At 36.7% G+C, this 19003-nt stretch overlaps 1 protein-coding gene across 1 annotated transcript; it reads left to right on the top strand.

Moving 5' to 3' along the window:
• Positions 1–3394: 3394 nt before the first annotated feature.
• LOC131021462 (RING-box protein 1a) lies at positions 3395–7516 on the top strand. Its single transcript, XM_057950655.1, has 5 exons — positions 3395–4132; positions 4270–4320; positions 4410–4469; positions 7021–7092; positions 7184–7516. The coding sequence occupies exons 1-5, from the start codon at positions 3982–3984 to the stop codon at positions 7219–7221; spliced, it is 372 nt and encodes a 123-aa protein (XP_057806638.1). The 5' UTR covers positions 3395–3981; the 3' UTR covers positions 7222–7516.
• Positions 7517–19003: the final 11487 nt, after the last annotated feature.

Below are 19003 nucleotides of genomic sequence, written 5' to 3'. Positions count from 1 at the left end.
TATATATATCAAGATTTAAAATTTGTTATTCAAGTAGCTAAATTAAAATGATATACATAAACAGTTTTAATATACATCTTATATATGTAACTTATACATTGCTAAAAAATCTTTAATTACCTTAATCAATAAGGAAATTAATTTAAGTTTTAATAATACCAAATTTTTAACTGAAAAACATTAAATTTAAAGATAATATCGTTTTATGTAAATTATGTATTACTAATATTATAAAAATATGTAAATTAGATTCACAAATATATTAATTTTGCATATGGGCCAAAACCAAAATATTTATATGCAAAAATGGGCCACAACAGAATAAGAGGCCCAAATAGCAGGAAAAAAAATGGGCTCAATCCATTTGCTTTATTGGGCTTTTGGAAAAAAATTCTTTAATTAGCATCATCACTTAAAAAAATTGTATACTAATTACACAATTACCAAAATTTTACAAAACATAACTACTTACAAATACTTTGTTTTGTAAATTCGAGAGAAATTTATATAAATACTCTCTTGATAATTTGTTCCTGTTTAACCCAAAACCAATAATATTGCTTACAAAACTAAACTATCACAATTTTATAATATTTAAATGTTTTTTTAATCTCTTAGTAAAATAGCATTTATACTATCAAAGAAATGTACACACATCCACAAAATATTTTTTTTTCGTATTTTGTAAAAAAAATTGAACATCAACTATCAAAAATTACTATATCATTAATTATCAAAATGTACTATCTCATTTCAATAGTTTTATAAGTATTAATATTTGAATACAAAAGAATAATATATTTAAGTTAGTCAATATCATAATTAATCACCGACTTCTTCAAAATAGATTTTACCACTTAACACTACACTTCCATCACTTCCCACTAATAACCTCTTTAACTTTTGTGTAATTTACGATTCTAAAAAAAAAAAGAGTGAACATTAGTAGCCATTTATTGAAACTACCTATGCATATCCTTTCGTTAGGGTGGTCAGCCCGTGTGGGGCACAATTTACGAATATGTAAAATTTTGCATGTAGTAATAATCAATAATTAAATGCATATTCTCCCGTTAGGGTAGGGGTGAGCAAAAATCAAACTGCAACGCAAAATCGAATTGAACCGCATCATTTCGGTGCGGTGCGATTTTTGGTTCAGTTCCGAAAATTGTAAATCAAAAATTTTCGGTTCGGTTTCAGTTTTTAATTTTTGGTGCGGTTTTGCACCTTCACTACAACACTGTTCTCCTTCTTCTTTATGCTTGCATATATCCTCCATTTACAAGGCTCTTCACAGTAAGCCTCACATTTTTCTTTGTTTACTCTCTTGAAATGTATAGGGTGGCCCTTCACAATACTCCAACTAATCAATGCCTTCTTGCATTAGAATCCATCCTCAAACCGCATCCCTAACACTAGTTTCATGTCTGCAATCTCCCTTTTTAGATCATAAACCAACCTTGGCTGCTTACTCCTCACTAACTGGCTATCTGAGTCACTAATCATTGAGTTCTCAGAATCAGAGGACTCTCCATAATTTGACACATTTTCAGTTTGTTCCCTAGAGATAGCCAAATCATCTCCAAGTGTCCCTATACTCTATCTCACATTAACCCTAGCTTGCTTATATTCTTCATCCTCTGATCCTAACTCAAAATCTCCTAAAATGTCTTCAGACTCTACTAACTCTTCTTATCCCTCAGGGTGATAATCATCATCATCATCTGAATCTGTGTTATACTCTTCTGTGTTTGTCAATTGGGAGTAAATAGGCTCTATATCACCCTGGAAATTAACATGTTCCTTCCCCTCGGCTACATTCTTCTCTCCCATCTCTACTTTATCCTCTTCCTTATCTCCCTGCTGCCCTCATTCATCTACCTTTCCTCAGTTTTACCTGACTTTCCCCCTCTCTTATCAACTGATTTCTTAGTAGTTGTGATTGTTTTTGTTACTGTCTTGGTCACCACTTCAGTCACAGCTTTAACACCAGCAATGTTACCCCTCTTCCCATCATCTACATAAATGCTAATACTTCTACAAGTCTTAGAGACATGCTTGACCATTTGCATTACCTGCTTATCCTCAATCAAATCCATGAAGACAAGAGTTCTCGGAACCTTATATGCTAGACACTTCCAAGAGACGTACCCTAGTTTCTGGACTTCATCATCTAAATCCAGATATCCAAACCTATCTTTATCGAAGCCAAATCTAGGTGAAACTTCACCCCCAGAATACAATCTGCTATTTGAGCCTATGGTAACGAACTTCCCTCCATGATGTATATACGGAGCAAATTCATCGCTACAAATTGAAAAAAACAGACAAAGAATGGGAATTAGTTCTAAATCAACTTACAGATTTCAGAACTCACCTCAACCCTAAATGCTATAATCTAATACTCCCTCCGTCCCGCTAAAAGCGGCCACGTTCTTTTCGGCACGGAGATTAAGAAAAGAAGTATTATGTTTTAATTAATGCGGTCCACCAAAATCAAATGACTAATTAAGTTTGGTCGCATTCTCACTGCATCTGTTCCGACGACGGCGATGCCGCCGGCGGCGCGCCGGCGACGGTGGCCCCATGCCCCTCTATCAAACCGCAAATCCAACACCCAAACTAGATTCATCAAATCGCATAGCCAGAAATTCTTCAAACTCAAAACCAATTCTCCAAGAAATTTTTCCATTCCAAAAATTCTTCAAACCCATAAATCGCATAATCCAAAAATCTTCAAATCCAGAAATTACCTTCAAATTCTCCCATATGTGTTTAAAAAATGATTTGTTTCAAAAATTGAGTCTCAATTCAATACATCAGAGAGACCAAGGGAGAGAGCAGAGATGAGGGAGAGTGAGAGGAGGGTGAGGGGACGGATGGAGTGCCATAGCCGGAGCAGAGCAGTGGCATAGCCGGACGGACGGACGGACGGAGTGGCCTAGCCCCCAAAATCAGACACCCAAATCAGAGATTGCAGGGGACGTCGCCGGAGCCCTAGCCCCCAAATCGCGCGGTGAGGGGAAAGGTTCGTCGCCGCCGCCGGAGGTTGCAGGGGTGCCGCCGACGAGTGCCTACCTTCGAAGAGAGAGAACTAAGAGAGAGAGAGGTGAGAGCGTGAGAGAGGTGAGCAAAAGAGAGAATTTAATTAGAAAGCCCTAATTTTGATTAAATGGATTTAATTAAATAAAATATTTCTACTTTTAGAAAGTGGTCACTTTTAATGGGACAAACCAAAATGGAAATGTGTCCACTTTTATTGGGATGGAGGGAGTATGATATAGATGACACAAACAAAGAAAAATATGTAATGAACAAGGTGTGCACAAACCCTACAAAGTGGGAAGCTCGTACCTGTCGCCCATTTTCCCTCCAAAGATGAAATACCCAAGCACGAAATTTTCGTTCGTTCAACTCGTGTAGCTTCTTGTCGACAGTGGTTTCTCTTCAACTTTTCGTCAACTTCTCCTCTCGTCAACAAGTTCTCGCCTTCTTCTCGGTCTTCTCGGAGTTAAAATTGCCTCCACAGTAGCAGTCAACAATGGTGAAAGTTGTTTTACAGCAAGAATTATAAGGGATTAGGTTAAATTCGTGATTTTTTACCTGCCAGCCACAAAACAACGTAGTTTAGGTAGTTTAAATTATAAAACGACGTCTTTTAATTAAGTGCTAAAAAATGACATCGTTTAGTACAGTGCCACGTAGGAGACATGTCCGCTCGGCGCATCGTTGGAGCAAAAAATCGTGGAAAAATTAAACGCGCGTCTAAATTGAGGGAATTTCAGACAAAAATTAAAAGTTCATGGAAAAACTTAGAATCGGGACAAAGTTCGTGAGTTTTAGCGCAATTAACTCTTTTTTTTATTGAGCACAAAAAAATCACCTATATGTTGTTGAATGAACAAAGAAGAGAGCAACACACCATACACAGTTGTTCACTCCGAAGCTTAAAAGTTAAATCGGTGCCCTAGCCTACTTAAGATGGCCTCACTTGATACCGACGTCAATATGGTTCCCGCCGGCGATGGATCCTCCGGCGCCGGGCCCTCCACCATCAATCCCTCATCGTCCACCAAGAAACCCAAGCGATTCGAGATTAAAAAGTGGAACGCCGTCTCCCTCTGGGCTTGGGGTATAATTCAATTCTAAATTAAACTGTAATTCTGTAATTCGGTTTTCTCTTTGCTATAGCTTTTTTTTTTTTTTGGTGTGAGTACGTTGTTTCGTTTTTTAGATAGCTTCGGACATAAACCCTAATTATTCGTGCAGATATCGTGGTCGACAATTGTGCTATTTGCAGAAATCATATCATGGATCTATGTGAGTCTCTTTTTTGCGTTATTCTATTCTATTTCTAATTTGTAACTCGTTTTATTTGTTTGATTTAATGTTTGTGATGCTCTAATTAGGCATCGAGTGTCAGGCTAATCAGGCCAGCGCAACAAGCGAGGAATGCACAGTTGCATGGGGTATATTCCTCACCTTTCTCTCTCTCCCTCTCTTTCTCACTCACACACACACACTTGCTGTATTTTGTTAGTATATTTTTCATGGCTCGGTTGGTATGTTCTATTCAATTTTTGGTGTGATTGAATTTGATGGTTAAACAGCTGGATCACGACTCCTTGCATAGTATATTGCTACTCCATGGACAGAAATTTAAATGTGCTACAGGCAGAATATTTGTTGACCTTTTTATTTCTAAAAGTTGTTAAAATCAGTTATGTCTACCAATTTTGCTTACATTATTGTGTCCTCAGATTCTCTTTTAATCTGTTATTGGCTTTCTGGTTTAAGTAGTATTTGTATGTTTCTGTTGCAACGTGTCCCTTAACCTTCAATGTTCTTGTGAAAATTAATGGCATCCAATTAGCAGAGTTTACCATTTAATGTTATAATTGGGGTTTAATTTTCTTCTACTGGAAAAGATGATATTATCACTGCAGTAGATGTGCCAAGAGCAGAATATAATCCTCCTCTAAACATATCCATCAATCGAAGTTCTAGATGTTGGATAGCATAGATATTGGTTAGAAGGCCAGTTGAAATGTGCATCTAGGTCACTTGGCATTTGGTGAATGATTTCTTGAGTCTACTTTCTATTCATAGATTTCAGGATTAGGGAATCCCAATGTTGGTAAGGAAAATAAACATTATTTTCTGCAAATAACTCTTGTTCTGGTGTGCATATTGTAGTAAGGCGAAGAAACCAAAGGCTGTGCTTCTATCTCTTGTTTCGGTATTCCATGTGAAATTGAGTCTAGATTGGCATCCTAGACCATGTAAGTGAAGGTTCGCCAGGAAAGATTTTATCCCAATTCCCAATTAAACTCTTTGCATCTCTTCTTGTTTGTCCTAAACTGTATAACTACCACTAAGTTTCTGATTCCGGGTTCTCTAGGATATATGTTTTGCTCGACCTCTATTATCTTGTATGTAAACGTAATGAAAAACTATGAAAAATCATGATCATCTATATTGACACAAGATGTTTAAACTTGAGAGTTGTATTTACACTGCCAAGTGCCAATATTGGTATATCTTAATGTATTATCTTGGCCATAATGCCAGAAAGTGTACATAAATGACATTACTTGATGTATTTTTAAAAAAATTGATCTCAGCAAGCTAAGCTTGTAACCGAACTTCCTGAAGATATCTTTGACTCTATGTGTTACTTACGGAGACAGCAACAGTCATTAACATAACATTTGAACCATATATAAAGGGAATTCAAACTTAATTCAACACCTGCTGGCCTTTTTTTTGTGTTGACTTAGTCTTCCATGTCAAGATCTTTGGTTGAGATTTCCTTTCCATTGGAGACAAGCTTCTCTTGTGGGGAACTCAAAAGATAGCATGCCATAAAATCAGCTGGTAAAATCTTGTTAACTGGAGCTTCATTTACCTGTTAAGCTCTCTCTTGTGGACATCTGCATGAGATCCTCTTGCTTGCACTGAATTTTCTGACACGTGCTGCTGAGCCTTTCATTTGTATTTCTCCTGTAGTGACCTAGTCTTTGATTTGCTTTACTATGAAGCCTTACAGTTTATTATGTTCTATTTTGAAATCGCTACAGTGGTTTCATGGTGAATATTCGTATGTCTTGCAGTACTTTATTACTATAACTTTCTATTATGGTGCAAAATGCTCGCTAGTTTCATTAAGCCTTTTGTGTTCAATTATTCGGCTTTGATAATATCTGTGGCTAATTTTGCATACCTGAAGCTGTGGCATCTCTATCTAATTGCTTCATTTATTGAGCTGTGGCCACCTTCTCATGCATATGGAAAGTAACACCATAAAAGTTGTTCGGCAATGTGCTTTATTTTAACTATTGAGTTGCCACAATGATCCAGGTTGATGGCAGCAAGAACAGAACTTTTCTACTGTATCTGTACAAATTGACATCAAACATGTATTTAGTGATTGAGATGGAACTCTTGATATTTAGTAAATATATTCCAACTACAAATGTTTGTAAATGTAATTTTCTTTATGGATTTCCTATAAAATATACTTGTATCACTAATCAGGATCAGTGGCAACTTAGACATTATTTCTACTTACTGACATACTGTTGAGCTTTTGAGAAATTTTTACAAAACAAACCCATTCCTCTAATTTGTGGAATTAATGGCCATTACCATCTGTCACCAATATTTATTTTCCTTGTGAACAACATGTAAAACTTGTTTGTGAAACTTGGAGTAGTTACAGGGGTTTTGAAAGACCAAAAAGAGGATGTACTGAGAAGAGTATGCAATGATCTGGTTCTTTGGGTAGTTGTACTCTTTTGTGGTCGTTTCTTAAACCCCCAACTCCCCGTAGGCGAAAGCTTGGAGAGTTCTATTCTTGGAGTCGATGACTTGATGGTGTTGGTATCGCATCACTACTTCTTTTGTGGTTGTTTCCGTTGACCTTGTTGAATCCAAATGTGGTAGTTGCATCTATGGGCTTTGTTTCATTAAGCAAAACTATCGTTCTACGTTTTTGTTTTTAAATTGAATTTCCTACAGGTGTTTGCAATCATGCCTTCCACTTCCATTGCATTAGCAGATGGCTCAAGACTCGTCAAGTTTGCCCTCTGGGTAAAGTGCTCATTAATGTTACAGCCAATAATCTATATTGTCTTGCAGCCATTGACAGATTTCATATCTAATCCTTGACTAAATCATGCAGATAACAGCGAGTGGGAGTTTCAGAAGTATGGTCACTAGAATTTTAAATCGTTATCTTCTTCTAGACTGGAAATATGACCTGTGAGTTTTTGAAGCAAATTTGAAGCACTTCCTTTCTTGGAGAAGAAGTAATATGTTCTGTGAGTTTTTGAAGCAAATCGTTATGTAGCAAATTATGTTGCAATTTGCTATTAGTTCTTTAAGTTATTATCTTTCTACGCAAAGATAATGTGAATATTGTGCTTATGATGGTTTATATTGTTATGTCTGGAATTGAATCATTTTTCTCTAATGAAATCGAAAGGTACCTTCTCGAGGCACCGAGGCCCGATAATTATGGATTTGCGCTTCATTATTTCTTGTCCACTTTCATAAAATTATTGTACCATATTTAGGCCCTCTTTCTAAATTTTCCAGTTAGTTTTAGTACCTTGTATTGCATCTACACCGAGTTCCGGGACACTTAAAAAAAGGGAGGGAATATATAGATTCTCATGTAATTATATGCATTTCTTTTTACTTAATAAAAATTTCCATGTTTTGTTGTTTATACAAAAGGGGTAATTGTAGTTTCTGTGAGTATTTCAGAAACAGAATTATAAAAATAGAACTTTCTATTCCTGATAAAAAAAAATATTCTATTTTCGGAATATGTACTACTCGTATGTCCCCGGGGACGATATGTTAAAATACACTCTAAATACGTGTTGGGGGATGCATTTTATACCACTGAATTTTTAATTAAAAAATATATGGTGAAATGCATTTGTCCCAAGCAAACTTTCATCCCTCACCTTTCATGCCCCCCTGTCGTGCTGCTGGGTTCGTTCTCTATTTGGGAAAAGAATTAAGTGAATGGGTAGCACAATTAGGTTCGCAAGCCCTAGTTCTCTATTTTAAGTGATTGGGTTGGGCCCCATCCAGTTTAGGGGATCTGCTGGATGCATTTTTTTATCTCATTTTCAATTGTTTTAGCCTAAATTTAGAGTTAGTGATGCATTTAGGTGATCTGCTGGGAGTGCTCCTAGTTCTCTATTTTAAGTGATTGGGTTGGGTAGGACGATTTTAGGCATCTTAAATTCTTATTTTTATTTGGTATTTCATTAATTTATTTTTCTTAATGAATTATATATATATATATATATATAATAAAAAATAAAAACATATATTTTAATATTTATTTAGTAACAAAAATCAGCACAAAAATTTAGTAAAGATAGCGAAGATAAACATACAATAAAATGATTTATATACAATATTACCAAGGTCCATAACTATAACTTTGACCTTCAATCCTTTCCATGCCATAGGCATAAATATTTATTTAATACAGGAAGAAAATTTGCATATATATTAATAATTAATAATTAATTTAATATTATTATATTGGTTGCAGATTAATACAAAAAAAATATCTATTTTTATAATAAAGTAAAAGTTATTATTTCCTAAAAGTGAGGTCATTACGTGCATGTAATTGGTCTTTTTTTTTTTTTTTAAATATCAAGAGTGCTAGATTTATGATAGGTTGAATTCTCATAGCAAGTACTCCACTAATGTAAATAATTTTTTCATATGAACTCGAGAGCTGCATTTGCATATCATGCTGCAGTTTCTCATCAGATAATTTAGATCATTCATGTGGGATCAAAACACTGCAAAAGCCACCATTTCTCCACCTCACATAAGACAGAAGCCATCAACATCGAACACCTAAAAAAACAGCCAAAGATTTTACAACTGGAAAAAAAAAAAAAAAAACTTATATTTATCTATATTACAGGTATATGTAGTTGACACAAGCAATAGCATCACTTATGAAGCAATCAAAACAGCAGAATAAGTGAGAAAAGTGCAGTTCAAAACCTACTAGAATCCTTTGCCAACCAAACCGGGCCTAGAGTGTGTGATTCCAGCGATGAAATTGAAGAGACGGTTAGTTTAAGTTGGTAGGGGAATGTGGATACCAAATGCTTCGCACGCTCTTACGTGTGATCTCTGACTCTCAGTAAGCATCCCTCTCCATCGATGAACAATTCCTAAAGCAATTCCTTTTCCCTCAAACACCCTCCCATTTCAACACTTGCATGATCAAATTTCACAGCCTCCGCATCACTTATTGCTCCAACTGTGGTGATGCGTTGATCAATTAATGAGCAAACTCTCACTTCCAGCCGTTTGCTGCAGGCAAATCAACGAGTGGTTTCTTGCTTACCTGTGACAAAGTTGAGTCATTAAAATGAAATGTAGAAACAATCATAAAGATAAGGATGGTTGAGTCATAAAGATACCTCCAAACTCTCGAATACTACAAAATACCATTTCTCGTAACATTTTTGCTCATTTATTTTTTGTATCTTCATATGTTATTTACAGTTTTACTGTAATGTTTTATATTAAATCTCAATTTAATAATGATTTTATTTTTCATTTTCTCCTTGATTATCTTTACAGAGGTTGTCCACAATACAATCTGCTTATACTAAATTATCCATGATGCTAACAAATTTAGAAATTTGAAAGTTGTTTTTTGAGTTTGATTCTAATGATGATTTGTTCTTCATTTTAAGCAACCAAACTATGAATCAAAGATCAATAACTAAACATAGTAGTATTAGTTAAATCATTGAATAACACCTTTATTGTCAAGTACTCCCTCCGTCCCATGACACAGTTCTTTTCGACACGGGAATTAAGAAATTGGTATTTTGTGTGTTAAGCGTGGTAGGTGAAAAGTGAAAAGATGAATAAACGGTAAAAATTTTGTCATTTTTAAAAACATGTCAAACTTCGTGGGACAAATCAAAAGGAAACTGTGTCATGCTTCGTGGGACAAAGGGAGTATTTAATGGTGACGATTTTCTACATCGAGTATTTGATGAGCTAGTAATATATGAACTCGTATATCAGTTTAGAGAGAATGGAATGATAAAAATTGTGATTGAGAATGAGGAAGGAATGCAGAATGGAACAGAGAAAAAATGGGTTAAGGAAATCTGGAGCAGAGGTTGGTGTTTTAATCTCGTAAGGATTAATCCTTCATTAAGTATATTGGGAATATAAGGATAAAATTATGTATTTAATTTGGGCTATAAGTTATAGGGTACAATTGTAAATTTATAATTATTTATTATTATTATTATTTTATATAGAGGCTATATTGAATAAAATGGAGGCAGTAAATAGAATTACCCTAAATAAAATTATCCTTTTTCTTTCGTCTAATCAATTGAGCTAGTGAACTTATTTAGATTGGGCTTATTTATTTATGTTGGGCCTTTTCATTTGTTTGATTATTTAATTTATTTTATACTAGCTTTGTTATTGATTTGTGAGTAGATTGATTAACTATTTGTATATATGTTCAACTTCATGATATGATATATTTCATGCATTTTAAAAAAATGTAAATAAATTTAATGAAATGATAGCCCTTAAAGAAAGAGGAGTTTTGAGAAATTTGATATAAGAACAAAATTTACGCTAATTTTTAATATGATGAATATAAAGTTACACATATCCTAACATTTTGACTTAAAGAGAGAGAATGAGCTTTGTTGGTGTGAAAAAAATATGCAGTGCAGATAAAATAGAGTGCAAATAATTAAACCAAATATTGAGAAGGATAGAAAAGTGTAGAGTGAGATATTTTTCTTTTCATTTACCATCTTGTTTAAACATTTGCAATTCAACGTACATAATTTTTTCAGTATTTGTTATTTAATTTAAATTAGACTACTACGCCTCCATTGTGATGCACGAAAAATATTGTATGTATTATAAATATAATATTTTATTAGTGAATGCAAAGATATTCAAACTTATTATTTTTATTTTTATTAAATATTTCATCCGTCCACCAATTCGTGTCCTAAGAAAGGGGGGCACAGATTTAAAAAAAAATGTATTATTTATTTGTTGAGTGGAGAAGGGGTACGACTTTTAAGAAAAAGTGATTTATTTGTTAAGAAAATAATTACTAAAAATGGGTAGGACACGAATTGGTGGACATACCAAAATAACAAATTAGGACACGAATTGGTGGATGCAGGGAGTAACATAAAATGTGATTTTTTTTTAAATATATACATGCTTGGCTCGGAGGATGTAGTCGTGTCCTTCCCATCCGAGCCCTTGGAGCGCTTTGACGAGTGGACATCATCGCCGGTAGACGCGAAGCGCTGAGATTCACGCAGAATCTGTCAAGCTTTGAAATACTTGAATCTAGCTCTGTAGTTGACATTATAACTCTCTTGTGCTTGTTCAGTGATTACCACTCATTTCACTCCTCCAAGTGGCGACTCCCACTGCTTGACGTCCTTTTGGACGCGTTAAAAGTGATACTTGATCTGCTTGTTGTCATGGTGAGGAGTGCCAGAAAGTAGAGTTTCGCTGAACCTTCGAGTTATCTCCCCCCAATACGTGAATGCCTTTTGATCAGAGCCGGAGTTGTGGTTAGCCTCCACCCACAACATATAAACTAGCTCAGTCTCCGTTGAGGTGCTGCCGGTTCGTGATCTTATTTGTCTTAGGGAGTGATGGAATTTCTGCTATATCATCGTCACGAGTGAAACGAGTTTCATTCAAGTTGATAGCATCAAGACCGTGGCGAAGCATTCGAGCCTTAAGAAAAAGACGAGAACCCCAATCGGGAAAAAATGGGAATGCCCGAAGAATGGGCTTGATTTTTGAAGAACTCATTGAATCACGATCCTTTTTTAATAAGTGAAAGATGAGAATAAACATGTGAAATGAGAGAAGAAGATGAAAAAAATGAAAGAATTATGAAGTGTTTGATGTAAAAAAATGAATAGAAAATAGGTATATTTATAGGAGGAGAATGAAATAAATACATAAAAAAAAAAAAACAAAGAGGGAAGGAGCTGTTGGGAAGCAATAGTGATATTAAAAAAAAACAAATTTTCAGATTTTTTAACAATTGTTTAAATTTTCTTTTTCAAAAAAGGGGCGGCGTCCGATATATACTTCTTCGAACCCAACGCTAAAATTGGAGTCAAGCCTCGAGCCGATGGGGGCAGCAACGCAGTGAGGTGCGAAGCGCGCGCAGGCTCGAGCCACCTTGCTCGCACTTAGTGAGTTAATCAACTATAGCTTAGAGATATAATTTGCGTGGTTTTAGTTTAATGGTGTGTATTTCCATTTTACATGTTATGATGTTAACATGTTACGAATCATTTTAGAATAAAGATGAACTGAAAATACCACAATTAAAATTATTGATCACAATACAGTAAAAGGGAATGGCAAAAACTAATAAATCCTAATAGAATTTATAAATCTTAATCAAGAGTAAGAGCATCCACATTAGTTGACTCGTTCGATTAATTCGAGTTAACCCATGCAGGCTTCGATGACTTGAGGCGTGGCGCGATAGGATGAGCTCGACTCATCTGGTAATATATCAGACGCGTGTTTACACTCGCTTTAATTATAAAAAAATAAAAAAATGTTTGAAACTCGAAACTTCAACGCCTATTTCGCCGATTTTTAATTTTTCCTTTTTTTTGTTCTCTTCTTTTCCTCCCAACTGCTATTGCAACTTTTTTTTTCTCTTTTCCTCCAACAGAACTTTGCCCCTTTTTATTCCATTTTTTCTTCTATAAATACCTATCCATACTACACTATTTTCACACTTCACAATATCACCCTCCAAAAACTTTCTCTTAATATCTCTATTTGTTCTTCAATGGATCCCAACTATCCCGATTATTTTTTCTCAAATTGGACTGGTGATCTTTTCGATTCATACTACCAACCGGACCTCTCGACGGTGAATTTGGACGGCGAGCCTCAAGGCGAAGGTCATGGCTCAGCGAAGCCACAACGTCCAACGTCGAGGAAGGCGAAGGCCTACAAGGTGTAGGCACCGGCTAGTGCAGGCGACAAGAGTGTGTGGATCGAGGAGACCGACGATGTCATCTGTGGTGTCGACCAGAAAGGCGAATCCTATTGGGGGCGAGTATTGGATGGAGTTAATGCCATGGTGGGCGGGTCGTTAACCGTCCACTAAATCAAATCGCATTGGGCCCGTATCACTGCCAAGGTAAAGCTTTGGGAAGCTACATGGGTAGAAGCCAACGCCAAGTGGCCAAGTGGTCACTCCCATGACATGATCCGGGAAAAGGCTCAAATGCTATACACATTGCGTAGCTAGGATGTTCCATTAAAGTGGTGCAACGCGTGGAAGATTCTCCATGCGAAACGGAAGTTCAAGTTGTTGTACATCAAAAGAGACGTTTATTCCTCCAAAAGGACAAAGACGTCGAAGAGTGACGATTTCACTACCTCGACCTCGGGCAAAAAATTTTTATCTTCCCGACCAATAAGTAACAAGGCAATGAAGGCAAAGGCGAAGGGCAAAGCGTCAGAAGGTTCGGTCCTTCCTCCCGAGTACGTGAAATTTATGCGCGAGACACGCACAAGTCTTGGAAGAATCGCCGAGGGGTACTACACGAAGAATCGCCTCAAGCAAGAGATCCATGTCGACATACGTCGAGGATGACACCCGAGCAACTAGAAATTCATGTGCAATGGGTGGCGACGATTCTAGTGAGACAGAGAGGCGGAGATGTTTGATTTTCTTTTTTAATTTTATGTAATTTAATTTTCGTATTTTAGTTTATGTAATTTAAATTTTCGTATTTTAAATTAATGCAGTTTTAATTTTAAGAATTATGTAATTTAATTTTGTCATTTAAATTAAATGAAAAAGCCAAAAATCAAAACTAATTCTATAAAGTCACCAGGATGAGTTTAATGCAGCCCTTGATTCATAAGTGGTCCCCGAACATGGATTAATCAAGGCTTGACTCAACCAATGTGGATGCTCTAATAAATCCTATCAAAATTAACAAAATCAAATTAACCCCCAATTATTAATTAGTTTTTAAATACTACTCCATCTGTCTATAAAGATTGTGTTTTATTATTTTTGTTCGTCCACAAAGGGTGTGTGTTTTCATTTTCTAGAAACTCTCACTTATACTTTAAACCTCATTTATACTCAATATTTACAAAATATTCGCTCATTTCTTTTACAATTTGGTGGACCCATCCTTTGTGGGACCTTTTTAATATTATAATCATGTTTCAACTAGCTATTTCATTAAAATTCGTGTACTCACTCCATCACACACTCTTTGTGAACGAATGGAGTACTTATTTATTGATTGAGACCGTTCGTACAGTAAGAACCATTGCCTTGTAGTTTGGTGTAACTATGGACATTCTTAAGATTACTATTCCAATTGGTCGAGTATTTGATCACAATTTGTGTAACCATTAGACACATCAAATTCGAACCCTCTTCGAATCAAATCGATCATGTTAGAATCCACCATGACGTGGTCCTTCAATTTAATTGTTAATCTATACTAATAGAAAAGGAGCCTAAGACGCTATAAGGCACAATTTGTGGATTACCTATTTTATCCCTGTTATATATTTATTATTATATTTATAAAATATAAATGTATTTTGATATATATTTATTTGTCACCCAAATCTATAAAGAATATTTTATATCTATAGCTATTGATAAGGCATATAAATAAATATATTCGTCCAATAAATTATCTAATAAAAATAAAAAATTAATAATTTTTTAAATAATAGATTATCAATTAAAATAACATTAATTACACGTACAATCTGCTAGTTCCTAAAAAGAAAAAAAGAACTTGAACCTCTTGAGTTTTGATGGAGGCGAATCTAATGGAACAATTGTATCACTAACCTACTCAGAACCTTCTTCATCCAAACCCATTTGTCCAGCTCCATGCATACCATAAAGGGATATTGGCCTCAAAATACATGAACTTTGAGCATTTTTTGGTTTTTTCCCATCAACTTTTAAAGTTGTCAAAAAATACACCAACTTTAAGATTTGTTGGAAATTGACACTTTCCAAGTTTTGAATATTTAAAATTTACCCCCTTCAAAAGATTTATTATGAAATTACCCCACTTGTTCTTGAATTTGATAATACCTTGGTTAAAATTTTGTTAAAATTTGTTCACCCACGCTCACGCCTAAAATGGTATCAAAGCGGGTTTTAATTGAGGAATTATATTATATTTAATTTATTTTATGATTTACCTTGGGGATTAACCCATGTGAGAGGAGACTCCATTGAATTGGAATGGATCCGGACGAATGTCCGAGATGTCTTGTATACAGGATATCTTTCCAAATTTTGGAAAGAGAGGCTAGTCACCTAATGGGTGAATTACGATGGTATTGGAGAGCACTCATGCTCAACATTACCGAGGACGAGGAGACTGTTCATGAGATCATTACGAACATCCAGGAGCATCTTGATGCCCTATTGGAGAATGTCGTGGCCAAATCGGCAAACAGACAAGCCAGAGCCTACCTCCATCAATATCATACTTGATGGAACCGAAGGACAAAGCTGGAGTAGCTTATCCAAGCTACCACAAGATCGAGCCAAACTCTTCCGACAACGTCAACTTGCGGGAGATTCAGAAAACGGTGGAATATTATGGTGTCAAGCTGTATGAACTACCGATGAAAATAAGCAGAATATCACTCAAACAAGAGGAAATACTCACCCTCTTGCGTGATATCCAGAAAAGAGTGGAGGACATCGAAAGGCGAAAACCATGTTCCGGAAAAATGTGGAATAAATGGTCCAAAGACCCGACGTATCCATTACCACTCGATGCAGCACCCAAGGAGTTGCAACCGGAGGACATAATCCGAATCATGAAAGGCAAATGAATAACCTTGATCGAATCGGATTAGAAGATCAACAAGAGTTAGCAGAATCTTTTGCTAACCTAAATATGGTTGATCTAAAGATGAACCAAGGAGAAGGGGTGCCCAAAACTGAGCATCAAGAAGGAGAGTCGTCAAAGAAAGGTGGGGCTCAAGAAAATGAGAGCCAGTTTCAACGAACCAGACGACGACGGCCCCAGATGCGGGATACTCCTGTAGGAAAGGCCACATTAGAACCAATCCATCCATACGGATTGATTCTCAACCTCGATGAAGCCAGTTTCAAAGATTGGGAGAGTCTCATCGACGAATGGGCTTCATCATTAAAGATCGTGATTGCCACGATAGATTATGACAAAGAAGAATTTGTCAAGATCTTCGAAGCAAGTTTTGCCGGCATGGTAAAATAGTTCTGGGATAGAGCCGATACCCAGGGAAAGAATGATTTGTTTAGCCACACGTCAATTTCTCAAATCCTCGAGTTGGCTACTAAACAAATTAAAATCCATTTTCTTGGAATGGGTTTTTTCGAAGGATCTGCAGAGGAGAAGCGCAAGAAATATCAACAAGCACTTTACAATTTAAGATTGGTTGTGCTAGAGCCCAAAGCTCTTGATGAATTTCTGCGCCTGTACACCCTATATGTCCATATGGGGGTGATTGATGATCAGACCGCCAAGGATCTCTTTTTCACAAAATTTCTGAGTCCATGGAGGGAGATGCTCATCAACGAGTATGTGTCACCAGGAGAATATCCACTTGACAATGCGTCAAGAAGGATGTCCTATGTTCACAGGAAGCTGTCCGAATGGTGCCAGAAAGCAGCGGACCAGAGGAATCTCAAGAAATTGAGAAGACTCAATAAGAGATCTTCATTGATGTGCGACAACATTGATCTTCCAACAGAGATTGGTGCTGAGTTGTTGTATCAACGGAAGAGCAGAAAGAAACATAGGTACCAACCCTATGAGAAAAAATCAAGGAGAAGTTCTTGGAAGCCAAGGACTATGTGGACCAGACAGAAGGCACGCTCCTACAAATCGGGCCAACGGAGCGGACCATCCAGAAACCGATTCTCATCTCAAAAGAGAATCCCGGTGAGGAAAACTTTCAGGCGTACTCAAGCCAAAGCAAATGAAAGTTTCAAAGATTGCAACTGCTGGACATGCGGTGCAAAATGGCATATCTCTACCAATTGCCCAGACAACGAGAGAAGAGGGCTAAAGAAATTTGAATCCACACAGGATATCGAAGATGCCCTCTACTACCAGAAATTGATACCCGTGTATCAATTTGAAGATATATCCTCTAATGAGAGTATATACGAACAAGAAGAAGTCTTTAGTTCTGAAGATTCAGGTTCAGATTGGACCAATGGATCAACCGGGAACGAGTCAGACTAAAGAAGAGAACGAGATTTTCCACACTCAGAAGGAGGATCAGAATGGATTTACCAGTCATTTTCTGATCCCACAAGAAGAAGTGGTGAAGAAGCTCGTAAAAAAACTCAAGAAGGAAACCGAGGAAGTACAAACATACCAAGGGTTTTCTAGTGGAAGACTGAATCAAGTTTTTCACAGCTTGAGTCCATTCAAAAGGAGGCATCATGTTTATTTCGGCGTCACCAGCCGAGAAATGGCGCTTCCAATCGAGATTACAAGTAACCAGGTGGAGATCCAACTTGTTCCAGCCGAAGATATAAGGCGGGATCTCAAAAGAATGAAGCCAGAAGTCGCTAATACGATGAAATGGATTCATATTGGAGCAATTCAGTTGGTAATCAAATCTGCCCTCTTCCCTGGGACATATCAACCAATTGATGTTGCGCTCTGCGACAAGAGAATTAGGCATGCTAAAGAAGCAGTTCTTGGAGCTTTTCCAGGCAATCTCTATGCCAAAAAGATTATAACCGAGATGTACCCACAAATCACTTATAATCTACAGAATTCATCCTTCAGCCGAGCCCTGACATTATATCAGGATTACAAGAGGAAGGATCTCATGACGAGAGGAAATAGGCCATACTCACTCACATATCAAGTATCGTATGCCCTATCGAATTCCCATCACACAGAATTGTTTCTGGGAAAGAAATTTATTGAAATTCCAGAAATATTCAAGGAGGTAGCCAAGGCAGTCAATCCAAACCGAGTGGAGATTCCCCAGATCAGGGAAATCGACATCGACGTAGGAGACAAGCAGATGCTAAGCCATGACCAGAGCCTCAAATTGGGAGCACCAAGGCTATCATTCCAAGGAAATAGGCTAACTTCAGGGCCTATAACAAGAAGTTTCTCTCTATCTTATGAGAGAAAGGCGATTCAGAAAATACCAGTTCCAGACATGAGGGTTAAGCTCAAATGTCCCGAAAGGATGGAAAAAGGTTTCCACAAGATTTAATACAACCGAAAAGGAAAATAAGTTTCCTTGCAACATGTTGTATTATTTGGCAAATCCAGAAAGCAACCGATATATCGAAATTCTGGAGGTCGGAGGCTTTGAAATCCAAGTCAAAGGCCAAGCCGGACAAGAAACTGACGTTCTGATCTTAGGACGCAATTTTCTCGACAAATATCAACCATGGTCGTGGAAAGCAAGTGGAATGGAGATTACGATCGGTAGACAGAGGTTGCTGATCTGATGACAAGTCCATTCTCGATATACATCTCTATTGGGATGTTATATGAGAAGTTCAAAGCAGAATATTTTGCTGCTTATGTAGATTCAGGAGCAGGAATCTGTACGGTAAAACGAGGAGTCTTTCCAGCAGAAGTTGAAGAAGAACTACCTCGAATTGCGGGAAGAGATTTCTCCAAGAAGGTTTTGCTCTTATCAAAGGGAGTAAAACAGACGGAAATATTGATCGGCGGTGCAGGACAGACACCTTGGTACAAGGTCAAGACCCCACCGATATATTTCCATGATACCGGAGCAGATATATTATTTGTAAATAATTTTCTGCAAACCTTCAAGCGGTATATATACACAGGACAATGAGGCCAGGAGGCTGGTGTTCACAACCAATTGTGACCACAAGATCATTGTGCAAAGGCTCGAAGGA

The sequence above is a fragment of the Salvia miltiorrhiza genome, chromosome 4 (genome assembly GCF_028751815.1).
Source record: "Salvia miltiorrhiza cultivar Shanhuang (shh) chromosome 4, IMPLAD_Smil_shh, whole genome shotgun sequence".
Lineage (NCBI taxonomy): Eukaryota > Viridiplantae > Streptophyta > Magnoliopsida > Lamiales > Lamiaceae > Salvia > Salvia miltiorrhiza.
Note: the sequence above shows the minus strand (reverse complement) of the source record. Positions and strands in the feature narration are given on the sequence as shown.

Bases quoted from the DNA above. Each gene is read 5' to 3' on its own strand.
- LOC131021462 (XM_057950655.1), top strand. From the start codon at position 3,982: ATGGCCTCACTTGATACCGACGTCAATATGGTTCCCGCCGGCGATGGA. The intron at 4,321-4,409 runs GTGAGTCTCTTT...TGCTCTAATTAG, and splicing joins AAATCATATCATGGATCTAT to GCATCGAGTGTCAGGCTAAT. The intron at 7,093-7,183 runs GTAAAGTGCTCA...TAAATCATGCAG, and splicing joins TCGTCAAGTTTGCCCTCTGG to ATAACAGCGAGTGGGAGTTT.